The 27,408-nt window shown below is 44.1% G+C and overlaps 1 protein-coding gene across 1 annotated transcript in view; it reads left to right on the top strand.

The window, feature by feature from the left end:
* The window catches only part of LOC146785475 (phospholipid scramblase 1-like), a 454,376-nt gene that overhangs the window by 104,593 nt on the left and 322,375 nt on the right, over window positions 1-27,408 (top strand). The window contains exon 3 of the mRNA XM_085634540.1: window positions 1,056-1,157. Coding sequence (XP_085490666.1) covers window positions 1,056-1,157 — 102 coding nt within the window. The remainder of the gene's footprint in view (window positions 1-1,055; window positions 1,158-27,408) is intronic.

Raw genomic sequence — 27,408 nt, 5'->3', positions numbered from 1 at the left:
AAGAGTCATGGAGGTTCCGGCTCTTTGTTAATGTTCTAAGATCTTTGTTGTTCTATGTTCATTGATGATGCTGCTGTGGGGTGGCGCAATAAAGAGGATTGCATAATATTAGCCTCCGGTCTTTTCATCAAATCACTTCTAGATGGGTGCAGTAAGTATAGTTTATCCAGACAGTAGTAAAAGTTGTGTAAAACAGTAATAATAATAATAGTAATACCTTGGTTTTTTTATGGTGCTTCATACCGTATTTCTGCCATTTCTTAGTGCTGTAAATAACAAGTGTAACTAGTACCACATTGAACTGTACTTTAAAGAGTGCCATGCTAGATCTAGCACATGGAAATACCTCTCAGTTCACTTCCATGCTGAAAACAAAATACAAACTTATGAACAGTTGCTGAAAAGGATACATCAAGGATTTTGTCACTGTACCACTTATCCACTTTCCCCAAAGGTACATCTTCATTCTTTAGCTGTTTCATATCCTTACCTAGCCCTGGAAGTAACCAGGATAGGAAATTCATAGGAGGCAATGTATGCCCTGTATTTCCAACCTAGGCAAGTAAATGGGCTATACATCATATTTAGAACTATAATTGTTGTGTTCTAAGGATAACAACAGAAGCATGTGTTATAAGATATGCAACATGGTCCTATCAAAAGCTAGTGTAAATCAAGACAATGGCTAAGCATAACATTTCTAAATGTGTAAATATGTCTTTGATCAGAGTTGATAGATATAACAATGGTTTCACATTTAGGAAGTGTGTTCCAGATTATATTAATGCATTCACAGTATTCTACGAGTGCTATATGGGTGAATGACAAATTTGCCATTACAATGAAAGAGATTCAGACAAGTGTGCTATAACCTAACTTCTGCAAATATGTACTCATTTCCACCTTACGCTAGTTAAGAACAGCTATGCCATAGATTAAAGACAATGATGCTTATCAGGCACAATACATACTAAATGGCAGAATTTTAAAAGGAATACTGCAATAAATAACTATGCTTTCTTTAATTAATACTACAAACGTTTTGCCTGCTTCAGGGAATATGCCGTCACAGCCTCCCGCTTACAATGCAGGTCCCCATTTTCCAAGTTCCCAAGTCTACCCTGGAATGCCTCAGCAAGCACCTGGTCAAGTTCAAGGTAAGAGATATGTAATATTGCTGTATTAAATTGATTTAAAGTTATTGCACCGTGTTAGACCTGTCAGCCCTCAGGTGGTCTTCCCCTAAACCTTTTGCCTGCTTGCCTCCCATTTTGCTGAATTTGAATTTGCTAACCAGTGCTAAAGTTCTTGTTCTCTCTTCCCTAAACATGGTTTGATTGACTTAGCCACAATTGCCATATATAATTTACCTATACGTTCCTAGTAGAGGGCGATACATGTGCCCAGGGTCTGTAAATTAAATGTTACTAGTGGGCCTGTAGCACTGATTTTGCCATCCATTTATATAGCCCCTTAAACATGTCTCAGGCCTGCCACTTCAGAGCCTGTATGTGCAGTTTCCACTGCCATGTCGACTTGGCATTTAAAACCCCTTGCCAACCCTTAAATTCTCCTTTTATTACATATGCCACACCTAAGCCCTTTGGGCCATAGAGCAGAGTGCTGTGTAATTAAAAGGTAGGACCAGTACTTTTAAGTTCTACATGTCCTGGGGTTAAATACTCCCAGTTTTTTACTACTGTGAGGCCTCTTCTTCCGATAGGTTAACATTGGGGATTCCTTATTACATCTAATGAGCTGTAATTCCCAATTGGAAGGAGGTGTTACTGTCATGTTTAGTACCTATGGATTTGCAATGACAAATCCTCTTTAATGGCAAAGTTGAATTTATCATTACAATTTTAAAAATGGCACTTTTAGAAAGATTATCAGGTCAAGGTGCCAGCAAGGGATTTTACTTAACAGGCAATTTCAAATCTGTAAATATTTCAGATGCTCTACTGTAGCATAATAAATAAACTATCATGAACATGTATAACATCTAATCTAAAGAAATTAATGATTCTCAACAAAGCCAGGTGTATTGCATGTTTATGTGTTTATAGCCATTCACATATGATTTCAGGGTACAAACGTTTCTTCAAGTACATTGATGACAGATGTCCAACAATGACATACACCACTTCATCCTAATCAGCAATGTACCAAACCCATTTCATCAACAGAGCAAAAATTGTCCTATACATAGGACCTAAATTGTATTCAACAATAATTTTTAAACAATAGCTGGACAGAAAATAGGTTGATACATCAACGTTTTGTTCTTTCTCTGGATGAGTCTATAAGACCATCCTCAGGACATAACAATCATATGAAGGTAAACAACCCCTTAATAGGGAAGATCAATATGAAAAACTCGTTGATCTTGCAACAGATTGATAATTGTATCTAAAAAAATCTTTCCAAACGCTCTGTGTTATTTCGGTGCGTAGTACTATGCGGGGTATGAAGTATCATATCTATTGCTAAACTCGTCTGCTGCCCTAACTATCGGCAATATTTCATGGCGCCTCCTCCAGCGAATAAGACATTTAGAAAGATGGCATTTTTCTGCTCTAGCTCTGTGTGCCTGCAGCCTGTCTCTGATACACGTCTGGGGAGGGTGACAGCTGGACTTTGTGTAATCCCCCTAGACAGCCACACACAATGGGAGCTTGCATGTGATTTGATGGGCCATCCTGGTTGGGTGGGAGGGAGGAGCTGTGCACAGCCTAACACTTGCACCTGAATAGGCTATGTCCTATCCCCAAAGGGCTGCATATCCCCCTCTAGTGATCCTGAAGCCTGGGCAGGAAGGGAGGACCTCTGTGCACTTCAAAGACCCTCCTTTGAAGTTTCCCCCACTTGAAAGTAACAAGTGGGCATAGGAACTGAACTTCAGACACTACCACTTCAGAACACTTCTTGACCTGTGGATACTCTTCCAAGAAGGACTGCTTTGCTGCTGAAGAAATACCACTCTGTTGGACTGCTGCTCTGGAAGGACTGTTTTCTTACATTTCTGACCTGATGCCCTTTTGATCTGGGTGAGAAGGACTGGACCTGCATCATTGGACCCCCCAGAATCAAGAGTGACTACAAGAGCTAGTTGACTAGCCTCATGTTCTGAATTCTCTGGGCTATAACAGACTTCCAACTATCCAGATTCTCCACCTGGACTCTGCTGACAGTGAGTCTATCCTGCCAAGTAGTGCCACCCCAGTCCTTCAACACTTCACCACCGCTGCAGAGTTGGAACCGGCGCATAGCTGCTACTGCATGGTCAGCACCGATGTATCTTCGCCACGGCATGGATCGGAACCACTTCTGTGTGGTTCAGGGGCCTCCGCTCCCCCTTCGGAAACACCACTGCGCAACGCTCTTCAAGGAAAGTCCTAACATCTTTCTTGATGACAGCATCACATTGAATCTGAAACTCAGCATCGCTTCAAAGTTGACATATCTTCCACCAGGACTATGGCTCCGCCGTTGAACGCATAGATCGACATCAGTGCATCCCCACCTCTACGCTCTGCAGCTTTCTTGTCGACGGGATCTTTGACACCCTAGACTAGCATACTTTTCCTCAGCTGCCTAACCTGTTCCCTGTAGTTGGCCTGCAGTCCATCGCGGTGGGCCTGAATGTTTGCCTTTGTCCCAGTCCAGCACGACCAGATATCCCTTTTTGGTGCTTAGTGCATTTTGAAACAATTTTCATTTAATTCTTACTAAATTAATATCTCCAGTTCTACTTATTGGATTTTTGTCACTTTGGTGTAAAACATGAATTAAAATATAATCTGTTTTTCAAACTTGGTTTGGTATTTTACTTGTGTTCTTTTCACTTTATTACTGTTTGTGTGCTGCATAAATACTTTATACATTGTCTCTAAGCTTAGCATGACTGCTTGTGTGCCAAGCTACCCAGGGTTAAGCACAGGTTATTTTAGTGACTTTTAGTGGTTCACCCTGCAAGGGATTGCGGTTGCTGCTTGACTAAAGTTGACAAACCAGTCAACCAGCAACTCTGTTTCTCACAGACCTCTACCAGCTTTACCAGCCATTGTTCAAATATAAAATGAAACTGGTTACTAAGTAGAACAAATTAATCTATTTAATAGCAATGACGTCTGAGAATTGGATGGTTGCTCTGAGTCTGGAACAACTTTTCGTCATTCCACAGTCCACCAAGCAGTTCTGAAATCCCAATGCAGGTATGGGTGTTGTTGAAGTTCATATACCAATAAGTCGTTTTAGCATGATGTAATCAAGACTTCTTGCTGTGTACATAAATAGAGAAGGGACTTTGGGTCATCCCACTTTTCTAAAATTGGCTGGTCAGCTCCCTTCAGCATTTGCTTCCACAAAATATGTTTGGGATGCTTACATTTTTGCATTGTTTACAATGTAGTTTATCATATTCATGCTTTGATGAGTTGCAAAATGCCTCCAGTAATGTCCTTCATTCCTACTTGCTGCTTGGCCATGTCTGCCGGTGTGCTTTAGATAACCCCTCCAGTTTTTCCATGGTTTCAGCTTATTATCAACCTCATTGCATTTTCGGGTATGATCCTACTCTAAGGCACCAATCTGCTGTCCTGAACTGACTACACTAATGTGGCCTTTCTGTATTAGAGAGAACTGCTAGATCTATCAGTCTTAGGGCGATCTTTCCCCTAACTTTTTGCCTTAATCTCTCCTATCTAATTTTGTAATGAAATTAAAAAAAACTTGTTATTTTCCAGGCCTAAAACCTTCATTTTATTGCATTTAAATCAGCCTTAAATATCCCATAAGGCAGGGTTCAATGTATTTAGATAGTTGCATATGTGCGTTTAAGTTTTACCTTACCTGGTAGTGAAAAACATTTACATATGTTTCCCTAGTACATTTAATAAGTGGTAACTTTCAGTTGGGAGCAGGTAGACAAGTCAAGTTTGGTGTCTAAAGAATTGTAATTAAAAGCCCTCTCTGATGGTAAGATCAGATTTTAAGTTAAAATTCTGAAAATGCCACTCTTAGAAAGTTGGCATTTTATTGTTCTAACCATTTAGTGCCTGCAGTCTACCCCTGGGTCACATGACTAGGTGTAGCTGGCAATTGGTCTTTGTGTATTGCTCCCAGACAGTGAGACAAGGGGAGGTTAGGTGTTGTCAGGATGGGCCACTCTGACTTAACGAGTGGGAGCAACTGTCACCTACCACATTTGCGTATCACAAAGGCTCTACCTAGACAAACTTAAAAAAGATTTGTCACCAGTTTTTTGCGTCCCTATACAACCTGGGACCAGGGCAGGTAAGAAGCGGATGCCTCAGGGGAGCAGAACCCTTTGGACCTTCTCCTACTTCAAAGTGGACACCAGTTATAAATATTGGACCCTCAGACCCAACTCTTCAGCTCACATCTGGTCCTGTGGAAGACTCAGAAGAAGGGCTGAAGTCCTTCTTTCCTGCTGAAAGGACTGCCACCCTGCGCAAGAAGGACTAGACTTCCAACTCGAAGCTTCAGAGTGACTCCAAGGGCTAATTGGCTTACCTCCTGATCAGAAGCCTCAGCATCAGAAAAGGCTTGAATCACCCTGAACCCATCACCGGGACTTTGTGTAATCCCCCTAGCCAACCCAGTCATGGACCCTTGGAAATGGACTTGAATGTGCTCTGCCAGCCCAACTGTGGTCCCAGCGGAACCGATGCAGCACGATGCATTGCCTCACAGAAACTCCACATCAGAGCCGCTGCGCTACAAAAAACCTCCTGAAAAGTCCACATCGGAACTGCTGTGCAGAGCAACCACAAATCAGGACTTCGCATAGGAGCCTCATTTGAACTGCCCCTGCGTGATGTACTCTTGTTGCAGGTCTTTGCATCACAAGCCCCTTGTTGTCGGCAGCCTCTATGATTACGACGCAGGAATTGGCATTTCACGTTCCGGCATTGGACTGGCAGCTTCTTCAGAATCTGCCAGTCCATGATGCAGGACTTTGCATTGCAAGTCCCTCACAGATCACATCCTCTACGACCACATTTCCTTGGCTGACGTACACATCCTTGATGAGGGGACATCGCAACGCTCCGCAACCAGGATTTAAGGTACTCTTGTTCCCTGGGCCTAACTGGGTCCCTGCAGCCGACCCGCACTACATTGTGGTCAGCCTGAACTTGTGACTTTGTCCCAGTCCAGTGTATCCAGATATGCACAGTTGCTGCTTTGTGCTTTTAGACACAATTTGCCCATACATCTTTAAAATTGTGTATGTCTGGTTCTATCTGAATGGATTTTTGTAAATTTGATTTGAAATAATTTACTACATTTTACTAAATGTTTTTGAAATATGTGCTAGAGTTTTCTTCAGTTGCATTTCTCTTCATTACTGTTTGCAGGGCTGCATAATTACTTTACACATGGCCTCTAAATTAAGCCTGACTGCTCTGTGCCAAGCTACCAGAAGGTTGAGCATAGGTTAATTTAGGGTTTGCTTGTGAATTCACCCTAACAGACAATTGTGGTCACTGTTTGAATTGGGTTTCACCCCTCTCAACCAGTAACCCAATTTCTTACATTGGTGCTCCTTTGTGAAGATTAGGACTTAGGTTTCTTTGCACAGTGAAAATCCCAGCTAAGTAATTTGAGACCAATTAGAGCCTTTTTGAATTCTCCATAGTTTCTGATTAGCAGCTTTTTCCTTTTTCTAAATTTAAGTTCCCTATTTCTTTATCTTTCACCATGGACATGGAGATGCTCGATGTGGACTGCCTCAGCAGGCCACAAAGCTGGACCTTCAGATTGCCCTCAGTGCCTATGAAGAGATCACAAGCATGTAAACCAATCCTAAAGAGTCTGAGAAGGAGGATCTTCTTAATGAGGAAAATCCTGATGAGGAGGGACTTGATTTAGGAGGAGAGCATGGCCTTGCTGTAGGCCCTGAGCTGGAGCTTCCAGAGGAGGAAAACCATATGCTCACTGAGAGAGAGTTCAGTGTGAGTCCAGTAAGCAGGGTGACCTCAAACGACCTGTCCTTAGAGGAGTTGGAGGAAAGGAAGACAGAAAGGGGGCTGAAGCTGCAATTGGCCAGAATGAAACTGGATGCAAAGATAAGGAGGATGGGGCTGAGAGGACCTTTTGAAAAAAAGAAAATGCTTTTGGAGCATGAGATAAGCTTAAAGGAGCTTGAGCTCAAAGCTAGACAAGTCTCAGGATCCAGCAGCTATGGCGGTAGCTTCCCTGGAGTGTCTGAGGTAGAAAAGAAAGTCTGCATCCCTAAAGATCTAGGGCCCAATTCTGTGGTGGGAGAGTGCATTGACAAATAGTTTTCTACTTATGAGATAGCTCCAAGGGTAGAAAGATCGCAGAGGAGTACTGGGGTGTGTGTGAGGGGCTTTGTATGAAAGTATATGCCTACAGTGGGGATGCATACTCATCTCCACTTGAGGAAGGTGACCAGACAAACTATGCCCCCCATGAAATCCATACTTGTAGCAAAATGTGTGCTGAACTCTTCAAAGTACCATCAGAAGTTCAGGGACTGCCTCAAACTCCCAAACCAGTCTTGGGTGGATTTCCTGAATTACTTCAGAATGGCACTGAATGGCTGGGTGGGAGCCAGCAAAGGTACCAATTATGTCGGGCTGTCCAACTTAGTTTTAAGACAGCACATGCTCAATACTTGTTTGCAGGGCTGTGCCAGCCATGCTGATAGCAAGCTGACTGATCGCAGGAAGCTTGCAAAGGGGACGCAACTCTGGGTCAGCGCCAGATTGTCCAAGAAGGACTCCTTAAAGGGCGCTTAAGGATCCCACCAAAAAAAAGAGGGTGAGATAAAAACAAGAAAGAGTTCTCACAAAGCCCCCAAAATAGTTTCCCGGGAAAAGGGCCCCATCCCCACTCGGGCCACAAAAAATGGGTTTTGTGAGAAGAACACTGGAAAGTCTGTCCCTAAGTGCTGCAGGTGCTACCAGTTTGGGTATACCAAGAGAGATGCCAAGTGTCCCAAGAGGTCACAGCCCTCCAGGGGTGGACAATCCCCGAGGCTGGTCAGTGAAGCACTTGGGGAGGAGATTGTCACAGTCAGTATGGGGGCAGTTTAATTTTCCTTAGTTTCCCTGGGTGACAGAGAAATGCTGCCTTAAGCTCACATGCCTTCCAATACTTCCACATATGGGCAGTGTATCACCATCAATGGGCAGAGAGTGGAGGCTCTGAGAGACACAAGAGCCGGACTGACTACTGTCAGGTGTTGTATGATATCCTCAGAGCAGGTGATACATGATACATTTAGATCAGGATGAGGGAAACATTCCTCAAACTCAAGGCTGTAAAAAACAGAGGCTTTGGCATTTGGGGCCATATTATCAAGAATGGCGCAAACATTATCGCCACTTTAGTGGCAGGAAACTGCCGCTAAAGCGGCGATAAGGGGCTTGATATTATGCCCTAGAGAATTCCAATAGAAGCCCAGATTCTGGTGTCAAGGATGCTAACACACTCTGCCCCTCAAGAAAGCTACAGGATGACACAGCAAGAAAGCAAGATGATTCAGCCCTGAACTCCAAGAATCCAAGCGCTCATGCTGACGACTCGAAAAGACATGGAGGAACAGCAAAACCCCAGAAACACGCACCGCCTACAGAACAGCCACCACAGCACACCACCAACTCATCAAATCCACAAAGAATAACTTCCTCCAAGACAGAATCCTCACCAACACCCACAACTGCAAAGAACTCTTCTCCATTATCAAGGAATTTGCCAAACCCGACAGCGAAACTGCAGATGCCCTACTCTCCCAAGACCTCTGCAACAGACTCAGCACCTTTTTTCACTTCAAGATTAAGACGCTCTACAACAACTTCGACAACCAAGAACTCTGCATCGCTGAAGCCACCTGGCCCAGCAATGCCACCCTACAGACCTTGCTCACTTGGACCTCGCTCACGACAGAAGGCACCTTAAAGACCAGGAAGAGCATCCACTCTGGAGCACCCTGAGACCCCTGCCCCCCACATCTTCCACAGAGCTGCCACGGCCATCGTACCCAAACTACACCGGATGATCAACTGCTCCCTTGAGACCCCCACTTTCCCTGACAACTGGAAACACACTGCAGTCAACTCCCTCCTGAAGAAACCCTCCGCAAACTCGAAGGACCTTAAGATCTTCCAGCCCATCTCCCTGCTTCCACCCACAGCCAAGGTCATCAAAAAGGCTGTCAACACCCAGCTAGCAAACTTCATAGAAGTCAACAACGTCCTGGACATCTACCAATCTGGATTCCGCAGCAACCACAGCACCGAGACCACCCTACTTGCTGCCACCAATGATATCCACTCCTACCTCGAGCAGGGTCAAACGGCAGCCCTCAACACCGTCTCCCACTGTAATCTAGCCACCAGACTCCACGAAGCCGGCATCCGCAAAAAAAGGCCCTCAACTGGATACTCTAATTTCTTACATGCAGAACTCAGCGACTCAGACTCCCTCCCTACCTCTCGGAACCAACAGAGACCAGAAGTGGAGTAGCTCAGGGATCCTTCCTCAGCCCCACCTTCTTCAACAGCTACATGGCCCCCCTTGCAACCATCGTCAGAAAACACAGGCTCAACATCTTCTCCTACGCTGACATTACCCAGCTCATCCTCTCCCTCACCAAGGAACCCAACATCACCAGGCGTAACTTCAAAGAAGGGATGAAAGCTGTCACCATCTGGATAAAGAAGAGCTGCTGAAACTCAACTCTGAGAAAACAAAAGTCCTCATCCTTGGCACCACCCCCTCTGCATGGGACGACACCTGGTGGCCCCCCACCCTGAGAAACCACCCCAGCCAATGAACCATGCACGAAACCTTGGCATATACTAGAATCATCGCTCATGATGAACCGCCAGATCAACTCCGTATCCTCGGCCTCCTTCATCACCCTCAGCATACTCAGAAAACCATCAGATGGATCCCCTTTGAATCCAGAAAAACGGTCACACACGCCCTCATCAGTAGCGGACTGGACTACGGCAACGCTCTTGCACCAGAACCCAAAAAAACTCCTTCACAAGCTCCAGACCGTACAGAACGACTCAGCCAAACTGATCCTATACATCTCCCACCACAACCACATCACCCAAAACATTTGCAATCTCCACTGGCTCCCCATCGAAAGAAGAATAACCTTCAAGCTCCTCACACAAGCATACAAGGACCTCCACAACATCGGACCAGCAAACCGAAACATCTGCCTCTCCTTCCATGTACCCAAGAGAATCCTTTGATCAGCTGACCTCTCCCTGGCCACCATCCCACCCATCTACAAGACCAGAATGGTTAGAAAGTCCTTCTCCTACCTCGCAGCCAAGACCTGGAACGACCTCCCCCTCCACCTCGGGCGAAGCCCTACAATGCTCCAGTTTAGGAAGGACCTCAAGACCTGGCTCTACAGATGACCCCCAGCACCCAACGGAACTGACCCCTGTGCCTTGAGACCCTTGCGGGTGAGTAGCTGTGTTTCACAAACACCTGGTCATCTCAAAATATATTTCCGTTGCCAAGGGCCTTCAGACCCTTCACAGGCTTCTAGTCCGGAAACGGGTGGTGTTCAAAGCCCTTTGTATGGCCTATATTGCACTACACAATTTTGGCCCAAGGTATTTTAGATATGGCTTTTAATGGCATATGCCTAAAAGTTGTTCCTCTCTGCCTTTAGGAGAAAAGTGGTGGTTCCTAAAATTCACAGCACCAGATGGGGTGGTTGTTCTTTTGCTCATGCAGCGGCTAAACTCTGGAACCACTTGGCCATCCATATCTTTGGTTCAGAAAACCTCCTTATTTTTCATAAATGTCTGAAAACATTAGATCTTAGTCCTTATAGCTGTTCTTACCTTTTGTCTCCCGTACAGTTTCTGATGCTTCCTGATGGTTTAACGCCTTGGTACTTTTGGATATTGTTGCCCTTTATGAAATATTTTTCATTTCAGACAACCGTGAGAGACACTACCTAGTGGCTCTTGTTCGCTTCGAGTGGTAGGTCACAAGTCACTTAAGGTAGCTGTGAGCCCTGCCAAGCCTGTAGATTGTTTGCTAGGAAATGACTTGGAGCACATTGCTTGGAAGGAAGTGGAGCTTAGGTCACACCTGGAAATGTTAGGTTTGCCTGAGTGGATCTACGTGACTACTCAATCCATGACTGCTGAGGAGGGGATTCAAGAGAGCCCGGAAGAATGGCCCAGGCAGCTGCAAAGAAGTGGAATGACAGTGGCCTTGGGAAGCCAGTCATTGACATTCCTGGGGTACTGGTGGATGGGGCGTCAGAGGAGGGGACCCCAGAGCCGACCGGGGAAGACTAGGAGACCTGTCTGAGCGTGCTGGATGGCATTCTGAGTGAGGGCCCTCCAGGTAGGTGTTCTGCAAAGCGCAGAGGGAGTTTCTGACCCTAGAAGGCTTGAGGCAGCAGGCTAAAGCCCAGGCAGCTGGTGATACCTCTAGAGATCATCTCAGCCCATGTGCTGGTGGTCCCAAAAGTATACGATGTTCATGTTATAATGATTTAATATGTGTGTTGAATATAAACATTTTTACATACATCCTGTGGGAAGCCTCTTTTGGGATGCTCAGTGTATTTATTGCGCCCGACTGCTGTGCCTTTGCTTTACACATTGCCTCTGATTTAAGCCTGCCTGCTCATTGCCAAGCTACTGAAGAGTGAGCACAGGTTGTACAGTGGGTGTAATCACCGGCCCATGACGGAAGCGGTAGGTTCTGCCTGACTAGTGACATCCTTTCAGCCAGCCAGACACTGCTGGTTCCAACAGTTACCCAGTGAGGGGACCTCTCAGTTTGGTGAAGGAAGGGTGGGAGCAACCCCCCAACATCTCCCTCAGAATGTGGTTAGCTACATGCTAAGCCTCTGCAACCATATGCTGAAGTTCTGGAAGAAGGCATCCGAGATTTTTAAAGTCAGCCAGGAAGTAATGAACCAGTAGTTTGACCAGAAGGCCATCATGGTCAAGTTTCATCCTGGCGAAGAGGTGTGGGTGCTGCAGATCAGAGCTTATAAATTCTCCCTACTTCCACGGACAGAGTGATTTCACAGTCATACGCACATACACTCATCATACGCTAGGGCCCATCACACCGACATCCATTCTATTACTCTATCCACACTGAATATAAGAGAGAACTCCTTGATCAATCTGCATCTAATCTGAGGTCAATGCAACCAAATTGATTTGTCTCGAGTCATGATTTAAAACAGTTTAAACACATTTGAGATCTCAATAAATGACAAAGAAATAACCACCCGACACTGAAATTCAAACAAGAAATTACTTTATCTAAATTAGTTCAAATGAAAAGTTATTCAATTGCAAAACCATTATTCTCATAATTACCTATTCTAGCTAAATGTCGTATTTTAGGTCAGGACAGATCTCTCAGTAAAGAATCAAAGTCTCTCGAGTCGCCATCCTCTCAATCAGCATCGATCCTCTTGAGCATAAGTTCAGGAAGAAGTGGCCTTAGACCCTCTCTAGTCTAATAATATTTATACCAAAACTTACACATTAAAAGTTACAAACAAACTCTAAACGTCCGTTGAGCAGAGCGAGCAGGAAAGGATGTTAGCTCGCAACATTTAGAAAAATCTTCACTCTCGGATATCTCAAAAATAAAAACACGGAAAAAGGAAGTCAAACTAAATATGCAACATCCATGGATGCTCTTCTCCGGAATTATAGTGAAGCCACCGCAAGTTTATCAAAATGTTCATTTATGACAATTGTTCTCCTCCAAGGATATCTGGCAACCATCCCAGAGTTGTTGTCCTTTCATAACTTTTAGCTCAGACAGAGGCCGAGGTCATATTTTCAACCATATTCAGCGAGGCCTCTCTTCGTATTTCATCTACTCAAATGCAGGCTGTAGATGTCGGCCATTTCTCAACAGGCCAAAATGGACAACTTAATTAAAAAGAAACACAAAACAACGTTACTACATCATATTGATTTTACAGTGTTAATTCCCACAAATGCCCTTATGTGTATGTAATTATCTAGCCATTTGCGACATAAAAAAGCATTAAAGCATATTATTTTAAAGCGCAAACACATAACAAATAGCACTTTAGCCACATTTATTTAATTAATTTGCACACCAACTTAGTTCACTTATTAATTAAGCCATGCAGTTGCCTTCCCACGTGTAATTCTTTCATTAGCAAGGTTGATTAATTAAAACACTCAACAAAAATTAATACTTAATAATTAATCGTTAGTAATTTTAATTATGACATATAAAATATAAACTGAAGTTTGAGTTTAAATAGAAAACCCTGCTCCAGCATGGGTGATAGAGCCAGTTGAGCCCAGGGCCTGCCAAGATCGATGGACATGGCCTTGCGGGGTGATTGAGAGGAAGGATGAAGCCACCTTCCTAATGGACCTCAAGTCCCCCAGAAACCCCTTAAGGGTCTTCTACCTCAATCACTTCATGCCCTACTATGAGAGGTCTGTGGTCACCATGCTGTTGGTGATGGATGATGGAGTAGAGGAGGAGAGTGACACTCTATGATCTCCTGTCATCCAAGGACAAAGACATGTCAGTAGAAGGTGTCAATCACTCCCCTCACCCCGGAGCAGCAGAATGAATGTCACCAGTTATTGGTGCCATTCCTTTCTCTGTTCTGTCTCACCCTGGGTTTACACACTTGTGTGCCCATGATATTTACACTGGTGTTAGTCCCCCCCTGCCAAGAATAAAATCTTCACAAGGTCAGACAAAGTGAGGGCCAGTATCAGTAGCAGGTCTCCAAGATGCTGGAGTTGGGAATAATTGACCACTCTAGTACTACGTGCTGAATCCCAAGGCCGCCCCACTGGGTGCCACCCCATAACTCCAGTTATGTTGGACTACAGGGGACTCCACTCAGTCACGAAGACTGATGCTCACTCCATCCCCCGAGCTGGCAGGTTCATTGATCGATTGGGGGCTGCCAAGTTCGTCAGCACGTTTAATCCAACATTTAGGTACCGGGAGGTCGCCCTAACTGAGGGGGCCAAAGAGAGGCCTGGCTTTCCACTCCAGAAGGTCACTTCTAGTTTAAAGTGATGCCCTTTAGACCCAGAAATGCTCCTGCCAGCGTCCAGATGATGGTGAATCATGTCCTGGCTGGGGTGGAGGCCTTCACTGCTACTTACCTACATGACATAGCCTTCTTCAGTAGCAGCTAGAAGGACGCACCTCTTTAACCTTCAGGAGGGGCTTCAGGCTCATCAGTAGGCAGGCCTGACTATCAAGGCCAATAAGTAACAGATAGGACAAGGGTCAGTGGTGTACTTCAGACACTTGGTGGGCTGTGGTAAGGTGCAGCCCCTCCAGGCCACGATAGAAACTATCCTAGACTGGAAGCCCCCAAACTCAGACAGAAGTGAGGGCCGTACTGGGTATCACTTGTTATTATAGGAGATCTGTCAAGCGGTATGGCGCCATTGTTGACCCCTTGACTGAGCTGATATCGAAGAAGTAGTCCAAGAAGGTTATCTGGACAGAGTCATATCAGAAATCCTTTGACTTCCTCAAACAGGCTATGTGTATAGACCCTGTACTCAAGGCCCCTGATGTCTCTAAGATGTTTAATGTGCTTCAGAGCATGGCATTAGTACAGCTGAATTAGAGGGGCCTAGACCAACCAGTAGCCTTCATTAGCAGGAGGTTACTTTCCAGGAACAGAGTTGGAGTGCAATTTAAAAGGAGGCCTTTGCTGTGGTCTGGGCGAAAAAGCTGAGACCATACCTGCTTGGGACTTACTTTTGGGTTCACACAGATCACATGCAACTCAGATCGTTAATGCAGTTGAGGGGTGAGAAACCCACATTGTTGAGGTGGTTGTTCTCCCTACAGGGAATGGACTTTGTGGTGAAACATATTCCTGGATCAGACCACACCAATGCTGATGGTCTCTCCAGGTTTTTCCACCTTAGCGATGAGAACTCCCAGGAAGTTGGGTAGTAGTCTCTACTTTTAGCTGGGTGAACACATGTTAAACCTGTTAGCCTTAGGGTGGTCTTCTTCAAACCTTTTTCCTTTATCTCTCCTATTTTTGTTAATCTCATTTTTTTGGCATTATGACTCTGTGTACTTTACCTCTGCTAATCAGTGTTAAAGGGCTTATTCTCCCTAAACAAAAGGAAGATTGTCTTGAACCCAATTGGCACATTTAATTTACTAGTAAGTCCTTAGTAAAGTTGTATCCCATGTAACCAGGCACAGTAAACTAAATGCTACTAGTGGGCCTGCAGCACTGATAGTGCCACCCACTTAAGTAGCCTTGTAAAACATGTGTTTGGCCTGCCATTGCAGCCTGTGTGTGTCATTTTAAACTGCCACTTCAACGTGGCAAAATTAATCTTTTGCCTGCCCGAAACCTTCCTGTTTGATACATATAAGTCAACACTATGATAGGCTCTAAATGCCCCATGGCAAAGTTAAGTGTCTTTACAAATTTGGGCATGTACTTTTAAGTTTTGCATATCCTGGTAGTGAAAAGGTGTTTTTCACTAATGCAAGCCCTCCCTTTCCCATAGCTTAACATTGGGTACCCTTACTATATTTAATAAGTGGTAACTTTCAGTTGGGAGCAGGTTGACAAGTCGAGTTTGGTGTCTAAATAATTATAATTAAAAGCTCTCTTTAATGGTAAAGTTAGATTTTAAGTCACAATTCTGAAAATACCACTTTAAGAAAGTTGTCATTTTCCTGTCCTTAGCATTTGGTGCCTGCACCCTGCTCCTGGATCACATGACTAGGAGTAGCTAGCAGTTAGTCTTTGTGTTTTGCTCACACACAGTGACACAAAGGGAGGCTAGCTGTTGTCAGGATGGGTCAATCTGACGTAGCGAGGTGAAAGAGCTGTCACCTACAGCACAAAGACTCTGCCTAAACAAAGTCACAAAGGTATGTCACCAATCTTTTTTGTCCCCAGACAAGCTGGGACCAGGACAGAGACCAAGGGGATGCCTGACATCTTGGGAGGGTAGAAACCTGCAGGACCTTCTCCTACTTCAAAGTGGGTACAAGGTATGAATATTGGACCGTCAGACCCAACTCTTCAGTTCATATCTGGACCCATGGAAGACCACAAGGAGGACTGATGTGCTGCTTTGCTTCAAGAAGGACCGTCACTCTGCTGTGCTGCTGCCCTCCTGACTGAGCAAGAAGGACTGGACCTGCATATGGAACCCAAGACCACCAGAGTGACTCCTAGGGGTAGTTGGCTTGCCTCCTGAACAGAGGCTTTAGGGACAGAACAATCTTCAACCATCTTGAACCTATCACCTGGACTCAGTCTTCTGTGATTCTTGTCCCCCCAAGTGGTGGCACCCCAATCCTGGAGTCTTGGAAGTGGACCTGAAGGTGCTCTGCCAGCCCAACTGTTTTGTCAGCAGAATTGATGCATCAACTCCTAGAAACTCTGCATTTGAATTGCTGGGCGATGCATCGCCTCCTGAAAGCTCCACATTGGAACCAATGTGCGGCATAGTGCCAGCTCAGGACTTTACATTGCTGCCACAAGCCTCATCGGAGCTGCAGCTGCGCAAAGCATCCTCGACGCAGGTCTTCGCCTCACAAGCCCTCTGCAATGGCAGCCCAGACAACGACGTAGGGCTCTACATCACTAGCATTGCAGCTTTTTTTAAACCCGCCGGTGAATGACGCGTCTTTGATGCAGCACTTCGAGTTGCAAGCCCCTAATTGACGGCATCTTCAACTGCGATGCAGGGCCCCACAGCCACGCAGACCCTCTGAACTGTAGCTGCATGACACATCTTCACACCAGAACCTAGCATCACCTCAGCTGCACAACACATCCTCGACACAGGTCATCGCAACGCTCCGCAACCAGGATTTCAGCAGGCTTAACTGGGTCCGTGTAGCTGGCCCGCACTCTATCGTGGTCAGCCTGAACTTGTGACTTTGCCCAGGTCCAACGCGACCAGATATCCACAGTTGGGGCTTTGTGGCACTATTTTCTCTTAAATCTTTAAAATTGCATATCTCTGATTCTACTAATTGGATTTTTGTAATTTTGATCTTAAATTATTTATTACATTTTACTCAATATTTCGAAATTGGTGTTGGATATTCCTTGTGTTGTGTTTCACTTTATTACTGTTTGAAGTGCTTCATAACTAGTTTACAATTTTTCTCTAAGTTAAGATTAACTGCTCTGTGCCAAACTACCCGAGTGTTGAGCTCAGGTTCATTTTGGGTTTGATTGTGACTTCGCGCTAACAGAGAATTGTGGTTGCTTCTTAAATAGGGTTTCACCCCTCGTCTACCATTAATCCAATTTCTTGCAAGAGCACAAACACAAACTGAACAGCAAACAAGAGGTGGAGGATGCAAATCTCACAGACTATGCCCAACACCATCTAAATTTGATCACACAGCACGCGGGTTAAACGAGAGGCACAGCGGAGAATACCATAAACGGTAAATTTCACCCGTGATGCAGGAGCAACGAAGACGTGATTTCTTCTTGCCTTACCTGCCAAGCAATCATCGTCCACTAGAGCTCATGAAGAAGCAGCAAAGCATGGAGGAGTCAGGAGATGCTATGCTACCTAAAGGAGCACAGAGCAGGGCTCACCTTAGTCGTTTGATCATTTGTTACCGAAGTACTCCTACAGATGAAATAATGTGACTATGCCTCTCATATGGTATTTAGTGTCCCAGCAGCCTCTGCATTTCACAAACAGACATCATGGCTGCAGGGTTACTGCAGCACCAGACCAGATGACTGAAGTGCACCCCGAGGCAGGCACTTTGTTGTATGCCATGAAATTTATCATTTACTATCGCCACCATTTTCCATTCAGAGGAGGTCAGGCAAGGAGTGTGTGATGCTGACAACGTTAGCGTCACTGCCATTTTGCCTCCAGGTCAGGCAGGTTTGTCGCAACGTGGATGTACAATTTACGTGCCTCAACCATGTTTATTTACTTCCTACAACTAATGTCTGTCAGCTTTCCTGGCGCTGCGCACACCAAACACTGCTTTGAAGTGTGTGCATGCTTTACTTTACCTGGCAACAAGGTATAACATTACGTTTAATTGGATGTACATTTACAGACACAAAAATATTTGATTTTTCTTTGTGCATGTTTACTTTTGTTGACTACTATCTTGTCTACATCTCAGTAGATTTCAGTATACCTCCTATATATTCTGGAACGAGGTGATTATCACATCAACAACATTGCCAGTGATGGGCATATACAACAACTGCTCAGTTAAAAACAAATAAATCCTAGGAAGCCACCGAAGCATAGGGTTCTTGTGTTGTTTCAAATGCATTTGGTAACCATTGCTGCTCTCAACTATCCTCTGAGGCTAGTGTCTTTCAAAAATGGAAGTGTTGTATGTTTAAGAATGTTCCTGGAGTACATGCATTCAAGGGTGACATTCTTATTTTTGCTCATCAGATATATATATATTTTTTATAGACTCTATTTTTAGTGTTTCGGTGTCAACAATTACAGTATATGTAAACAATCCAAAAACAATACAGCCATCTTCCATCATGTGGCATAAGGCATTGCTGAGTCCTCATAGATCGACATCCATTACATTATGTATCAATTGCAAGGGAAACAGTCTTTCCCACGCATTTTCCAGCATGCTCATTTTTACAGCTAATATGCATTTACAATGCATGCCAATAGCACACATTTAAGGTAAGTTGGGGGGTGTCTCCCTCCACAAATAATTTCTTTTTAAATCTAAACAATGCATATTCGGGGTAAAAACATGCGTGCTAAAAAATGCGTGGCAAAGGCATGCAATGTATTTACCTGCGTTGTACGGTCGTACAACCAATTGCAATTATATCCTGATTTCCTTATCTCCTATCACTGTAAATAGCAGTGCACTCTTCCTAACAGTTTCTCATTCCACTGTGTTCAAAGAGATATCCTGTATTTCCCTCTCATTTCCCACAAACTTGGTTAGTAGTGCCCCCAATTTTGTAGATCCTTTGCGACTCTTTCATTCCACCTACACTGGTGAAGACGAATATGCTCAGGATGTTAATGAATATTATTGGATTCTTGATAGAGTATTAAATGTTCTCAAAGAACATGGAATGGCTTTCTCTGTAAAAGTTTGAGTGACATATTTATCCTTATTTCACGCAATACAGCAAGCCACCTTGCTGTCTGCGTAAAACGGAGAGGGCAGGAATGCGACATATCTATCAAAATATGGTGCAATCCAGCCCTCTACCTGTGCTAGCACACAAACTGGTGCCTCGTGCCAACGCATCCACCCTTGCGCTTTGCATTGCAGAAAGGAATGTTTTTGGGCATGGAGGGACACCTTTCTGTACAAAACAACCCTCTGAGGCTTTTTCCTCTTGCTACATGTGCTGCAGAATGCAGCTCTGGAGACAGCCAGGAGCAGGCCCAGCCCTACAGGTCTCCACACAGGTCACAGATAGCAGGTCCTGTTCTCTCCTGTCCTTCCACAGGTCCATTAAGGTTCTGAGCTTTGGGTGAGGTGCTACTTTTTAGATTTTTTAGGATGAACTAGGCAGTGGGTGGGGGTGACTCCTGGACACTCCATAACCAATTAGAAAAAAAGGTTCCCATGGCAACCCTTCACACTTTTACAATGCATTCTGTTGACCTTACTGCAAACTAGTCCACAGTGATGTGGCCTAAATAAAATCCAACACTGCAGCAGACTTCTGCCCTTGGAGGTTTCTGATGACTCAGCAAGGGGTGTGTTTAAGGAAATGAGCAGCCCCTCCTCCTTCGCACTGGCGTAACGAAAATTGAGGGGGCCTCCCTGCAAGGAATGTGAAGGGGCCCCCTCCGAGCTCAATCAAGAGCTCTCCTGCAAGAGTGCTGTGCTGAGGGGGCCCCCTGGAGCAGCGGGGGCTGCGGGGCCTGTGTTACGCCCCTGCTCCTTCGCCATCCCAAATTGGTTCTGAGAACAAATTCTCCCCCTCACTGGGCAGGTGCAAAACTGGCTATAATTGGCCCAGAGAACAAAGTCTTCTCTCTCCCAGGTCTCATGTTGCACTTAACTTTGATTGTGTAGGTCTCTCCCTGGTCACCTTCAAGCTAATGACGTTTCTGAACCCTCCCCAGCGGTCTTTCCTGAGCCAAGGGGAGTCACACACCTCACACCCATATCTTCCTGCCTAAAGACCAAAGCCATTGTTTCTGCTCTGGAAGAAGCTTTCACACCTCATTACAGGGGAAACACTGGCAGGGGAAGCTGCTGGCAGGCTAAAGATATTTAGCCTACAGGAGGCTCCGACAGACAAAGTCTAACCTTGTCAAATTAACAGCTCCTAAATTTTGCTCAACAATCTGACTTCATCAGTGAACTGGACTTAAATATTACAAATAGTGGTTGAATCATTCATGTAGCTTACATCAAACATGAGTTACCAGAAATATTATTTTACCTGACTTTTTTTATCTAATACAGCAACAATAGCTTTTTACATTAAAAGTAGCTTATGGGTGCTAGTCATCATATGCCAACACTATACCCTTGCATGCATCACCTGTAAATAATAGGAACCCTACCTATGTGTGGCTTAGTTAATACTTAAAAGTAGGGCTCTATTGTGTCAGAAAGGGTTATTTTGGCAGGGTAGCCTGTATGTTTAAAAGCTGCAGTACTCAGACTAAACAGGTAATACTAAAACCATATTTGCCTTGTAGCCCTAGTGGATGGCATGACATATAAAGCATGGGAGCAGGGTCAAAACTGATTTACATATAACTGGGTTGAAACTGAGGTGGCAATGTGTGCAAAATAACAATGGTCTCAGATTCGGCCCTGAGCAGTTACTAGTGGCTGAGATTAGTTAAAGCATTCCATCCATCACTTTTTGAATACTTTATTTTGCCACCCTAAGTGGGACAGTTATACCCAGATGTGAGTCCTATGCCCACTGGAACACTGGAACAAAGCAATACCTGGTGGATGAGCCCATAACAAATCAGTCCTGAGTTGCTTCGGATCCAGTTCAGGGAGGATCTGGTTTGTAGTTCAGGCTGGACTTTTCCCATTGGAGCAGGATAAACACTGATTTACATAGAGCTGGGTCCAAATTGAGGTGGCATGGTGTGCAAAATAATGATGTACTGGGATGCAACCCAGAGTAGTATGCAGCACATACTTCACTTAACAGGTGACATTAAATTCCTATGTAATCGGAGTATTTTCCTGGACCATATACTATGGCCTTGCTGGAAAGTTAATAATTCCAATTAGGGATTAGCCAATTTAACCATGTTTCAGGGGTCAGAACACATACACTGGGTAGTGGGCAAGACTGTACGGTGTCTAGTGTTTAGAAAACAAGAAATACCAGTCAGTATAAAATGGGGGTGAGCACACAAAAAGAGGGATTTTCTTACATAGCACAATATGTTTATTGACTGCATGCTGCACAAGTGATGACAATGAGCTTTTCAGATTTTATCATGTGGTTGCTTTCTGTGGATTCAATGCAACATTTTTGGGATATGGGGTATGCTTGAACAGCATAGTTAAAGATGTGAATACATGCTATGCTCAGGCTGTCAGAGTCTGTCTGGTTGATATGTGACTTGCAAGGTAGCATGGCATGTGCAGTGCTTTGGTACTCTCATCTTTTTCTACCTGCCAATCTTGGTATTGATGTGCTCCGGACACTAACAGTTATTAATGCTCCCTACAATGTAGAATTTCCCACTATACAATTCTGGGCCTTAAGCAAATGTGAGTGGACATAACTTGTCAAAGGCCAACAAATATTTAGGGGGAAATAGAGGGATAAATCAATGTCTAGCCAGTGCACTAGGAATCTCAGATAAGCACAAACTTGAAAGTTCTCAGGCAAACTGCCCCGGAAGGTTTTTCGGAGATCAGCTAAATTTAAACCTGTATGAAGCAAAAACGATTAGAGAATTACAGTGAAATGGGTGAATGGGCATACATAGAGCTAAAAAGCTGAAGCCCTACAAGGAAAAAGAAATTAAGAATGCCTGTAATCCATATTCATATAAACCCTGCAGTGAATTTGATTGAGAAATGAGTAGGTTAATTTTACAATTTCTATCCATGGTCCATTTGCTACACACTTATTGATTTGCATATTGTTCTTGAAGGGATTGGTAATAGGCTTTAAGAAGAAATAAAATGGAGAATCGTGATTTCAATATAGGTGGAAACATTCTGGGATCAAGGGAATAAATGATTTATGGAACAATGGTAGAGACCGAACTGCCGAACCAGGCCCTTTCTGAACTGGAACCAAAGCAGCCCAAGACTTGTTTTGCACTGATTGGGGCTTCTCAGTCTGATGTAGCCTGGTTCAAGTGGAACAGTGAGCAAGGGACCCATGTCTGTGCATACCCTTGGTCACTTAGGGTGTTATATCAAACACACAAACGTTGATGGGAGGATGCTTGCAATGCTTGCACAGTGAATCCTTCACCCCCGGCACACGTTATTGAAGTTACACTACATGGTTAAAGGGAAGGTTCAGAACACAATATTGTAGACACACAACCACTAGAGAAGTCAGGGCTGCAATGAAACCTTAAAATAATCAGAATGGAAATCTCAGAAAATCAACAGTGCTGCAATGCCATGCTAATGGCAGGCTGTGCTCTAAATAAATGGCAATAACATAAAATAAATAAAAAAATGTCAAAATGTTTGGATTCAATGGATTGGAAGTGATATGGACACGCCGATTGCTCGTGGGAGCTGGCTGAGCAACTTCATAATAAACCATAGACTATTCATTTTTATTATAGTCGGTGCTTTAAATGGGCAGGTGCTCTCCAGTACTGAGTGCCTGCACCTCTTTAATTAGAAAAGGGAGTACCTGCACTTCTCAGCACTGCTGCAGCACATTTAATGGAAAAGTACCAGTACTTCTCAGGAGCAAAAAGGTATTCTACACAGTGAGTTCTAACACTTCTGTTTTTCAATGTATCGTATCTTCTCTTGACTTATGTAGAACATAGCTACCCTAGGGCTTCCCAACGCCGTGTTTGTGTCAGAATGTGCACCTACAGATCTACAGTTAGGCCTGAGAATTACTTGGGGTATAGCCACATTTTGAAACGTCTTCTGAATATGGCCTAGCCGGCTCAGTTCTCAAACTGATCGGCATTGTGTTCCAAAGTTTGGAGGAAAGGTAAGAGAAAGATCTTACACCCCATTTAGCCTTCTGAATACGTGGAACTGTTAGGAGACTTGTGGTATAACATCTTGAAGTCCTGTTTAGAATGTAGGAGGTCAATAAGGCTCTAATCATATGGGTGTCCTTCCCATGTATTGCACTGTGATTCACACACAATGTCTTGAATTTAATTTTATACTCCACAGGAAGCCAGTATAAAGAGCTCAATGATTTCTTGGTGGAAGAACCTTTGGGTATCTTGTAGATGGAAAACCAATCCGATTTTGGGTTTATTGGAGAAGACCTTTTTAATGCTTAAAATCCCGAGGGTGAGATGAATGGTTTGGAGTGAAAGCAGTAAATGAATGAGATTTCATATGATGTTATGATTTCCAAGGGAAACTAGGTTTTTCTTACTATCTTGTAGATGGTTCTGACCATGGCGTTTTGCAACAAATTGAGTCTTTTTTAACTGATTTGGGGGAGCCCAGATATAGGGAGTTTCCATAATTCAGGCTGGAAAAGATCAGTGCCTCGACTACCACTTTTCTGCAAGGAATAGGCAGTACAAGCAAAAGTTTCCTCAGGGTCCACAACATGGCAAAGCTTGAGCTAGTCAATTTTTTGGCTTGGGCTTCCATCAGAAGAGAACTGTCCAGCCACATTCCCAAGCTTTTCATAGGGGAAGACAGAATGGGTAAAGTCCCTAGACTATCTGGCCAACCCAACAATGTCACTGAGGGTGGGTTGTTTCCCAGTACCAACAGTTCAGTTTTGTCCCCATTTAATTTCAGTGAGTGGCTTGCCATCCAGTGGGCCACTTTCTCAAAGCATGGACCAAACTGAGGCTGAGAACCCTCATTTGAAGCGAGGGAGACAAAAATCTGCATATTGTTAGCATAGGAGGCAATACACACTCCGAATACCTTGACAATGGAGGCCAGTGGTTTGACATAATTATTCAAAAGAGTGGGGCTGAGTGCTGAACCCTGCAGGACTGCGCACTTCTAAGGGACAGTCTCAGAATAACAGGGAGGTTCACAGATCTGGAATGACCTTTCTTCTAGAAATGAGACAAGCCATTCTACAGTGGTACTCCTTGTGCCAATTTCTCTCAACCTGAGTACCAAGATCTCTTGATCAACCGTGTCAAATGCTGCACTCAGGTCAAGGAGGATGATGTCCGCCACTCCTCCTTTATCTAGGATTGTTTTTACCTCCTCAGTTACCACCAGTAGCAACTCCATACTATGCTTTAGACGGAAACCGTTCCGGGAGTTATCCAGAAGCAAATTATCCTCTAGGTGCTAAGAGAGATGCAGGTTGATGTGTTTCTCTAGGACTTTCACTAACACCGGAAGCATATATAGGCCTAAAGTTGCCTGGCCAAGCAACATCAAGATTTTTTTTTTTGCAGATGTTTGACCACCGCATGTTTCAGTTCTCATGGAACAATGCCCGTGGAGATTGAAAGATTTAGGACCACATGTATCAAATAAACAATTTGCGATCACCAAATAGCGATTTTTACTGATTCGCTATGTGGTAATTGCAAAATGCAGTGTGTGAGGAATCGCCAGAGATTTTGCGATCCTTAAAATGACCTAATAGCGATTCGGTAAATTGGGAACGCTATTAGGTAATAGTAATTCATTTGTTCCTATGGACCGAAATGCCCATAGGTGCTAATGGTTTTGCCTTAGCTAATTTGCGATTCCCTAATTGGTAATCGCAAATTAGGTCATGCAAAGCCAAAGCACCCCCAAAGCACCCCCAAAGAAATTAAGCTACACAGCACACACATGCCCCAGGGGCATGTATGCGCCACATGGCATTTTTGAAAATGCAGGTTTTTTTTGCATTTTTCAACGTTTGCACATTGTTACCATTGACTTGAAGTCGATGGCAATTGCATTTTCCTAAATACACAGTTTGCATTTGGAAAATGCTTCATACATATGCTATGGGAATCACAATTTGCGATTCCCTATTGGTAGACGCAATCTTTGGTAATAGCAATATTTGCAATTAGCCAAAATTGTGACTACAAAGCCTTTCATACAGCAAGAAATGCTATTTTGCATTTGCAAACGGCCGGTTTTACTGAAACCCACCATTTGCGAATGCAAACAAGATTGATACATGTAGCATTTAATAAATTCCGAATAATAGGAATTAACACTTGGCATGCATGTGAAAGAATGGGGGGAGGGGCCGGGTATGGCGGGGGCCTGATTTCACTTTCCCAAACAGGTCTGGGAGTGCTTCCATGATAACGGGAAAATTATGAAGACAGTCAATGGCGGTGACTCTAAAGCACTTTTTACAGTCATCTGATAATCAAAGTTGCTCGGGGGTGATTTCATTGGAAGAAGTTTATAGGTGGAAGGTTACCATGGTTGTATGAAAGTGTGATTTTTTTCTTCACTCAATATGCGTAATTCGTGTGAGAATTGTTCGTTCTCTGCGTATTTCACTAAGAAGATTGTTTACGTGTACATGTGTGGGAGGTATCTATGCCCTTGCAAATACAAGTGAGACAAGATACCAGGTCGCTGTATTGCCCATACAGGTTCTAGAATGGCTGCAACAGCCCACATCCAGCATAAAGTTATTACAAATAATTCTCCTTGAACTAAACAATTAGGGTGCCAGATTAAGAGTAAGAAAAACACAAATTACATGAAATAATCTTCGCAAAGTAAACAGGATTTTCACGAGACTGCCCTCAGGTAATACAAAGTTTGCGCATCTCTAAGGAATACAGCTCCGCCTTAAAAGGTAGGATGAAACAAGGGGGGGGGGGGGGGGAGATAGGGCCTGTAAATTGGCTTAATGGAGGTACATCAATATGTTCCCATGAGGAGCAAATCGAATAATGTATCTGTTTTACTCTCTAACGCAGAACGGAAAATTAATTATTGGTTTGTGTGCATGTTTCCTAAAAACAAATCCCCGTTTGTCTGTGTTACTATAATTTATGTGGGAGTGTTTTAATGTTGCATTCATAGCTGAACCTGCTCAGTGCTTGAATTGTCTACTAGCATTGGCATTTTGTTTATGAGGTCACGGTTTGTAGGTACACAGCAACCGTTCCCCATTACTTGGATACAAGAACCAAACACAGGTGACCAATCAAACAGAAACATAGATGCAGTAAACAAACACATTTGGTCGCAGCCAGCATGCTTATATAAAAGGACAAAACTACTGAGATGGCTGATTTGACTATTTGTTGTCCTTTTTGATGATGCTGTAAATAGAAGTTAGTTTAAAGTCAGACAGCTGTAATGACATTAGGGGTCCTATCATGATCCCTTTTTCTGTGCATCGTTGGTGCAGGAGGTAGCTGTGCGTTTCTTTTTGGCATCTGTTGCGCATACATTAACTCAAAATATCTCCAAGGTAGTGCATGTTTTGGTGGCAGAGAATCTCGAAAATACAGGTGGGCGGAATTTGCGTAATCGCGTTACGCAAATCTCCGCGAAACGGTAAAAAATCTCCGCGAACATGCAGAAATTCCGCGAACGCACGGGATTGCTTGTTCGCGATGCTTTTTTCCTGTTCACAGTTGCTGTTTGCGTGCTCGGGGAGAAATATCTTGCGAACACGCATTTTGAGAACGCGAACAAGAAAAAATTTCGCGAAGTCGCGGAAAGCAGAATTTTGGGCAATTTCGCGTTCTCCGCGGAACGCTAAATTACCGAAATTCCGCGAGCGGAACGGAATTTATCGCCCAGGCTATTTGCCTCCTTGTATTTTCGAGTTCTGCTGTCAGCAAAACACTAGGAGATATTTCTGGGTAATATTTGTGAAAAAGTCCAAGCCAGACTGGAGAATAAAAATCATCTGTGGGAAAAATGCTCAAACCAGTCCCGCTACCTTCATCTTCTTGTGGAATCCCTCGCTTTCCATCCATTCATTCTGTTCTCTTTCTCTCCTCTCTTTCCTCTCTCTTTGATCCAGTAGTGGCTCCTCCATGACGGCGCAGGAGCGTCGCCCCACTGCAAATTCAAGCATGAAAAATAAAATGATAATAAAACAATTGTATTAAAATTTTATTTGTCATCCTGCATGCTGCCAGCCCAGCCGTCTGAGCCAGTGTTAGGGTGGGGCGGGCCATCCTGATGCTGGACAGCACCTGCAGCAGGGGGAGGAGGAGTGGTGAGCACTGCAAGTGCGCATGTCAGCTTGACTGGGTCTCGTAGGACGGCCAAACAGACATGCGCACC

This window comes from Triturus cristatus, chromosome 11 (genome assembly GCF_964204655.1).
Source record: "Triturus cristatus chromosome 11, aTriCri1.1, whole genome shotgun sequence".
In the NCBI taxonomy this organism is placed as follows: domain Eukaryota; kingdom Metazoa; phylum Chordata; class Amphibia; order Caudata; family Salamandridae; genus Triturus; species Triturus cristatus.
Note: the sequence above shows the minus strand (reverse complement) of the source record. Positions and strands in the feature narration are given on the sequence as shown.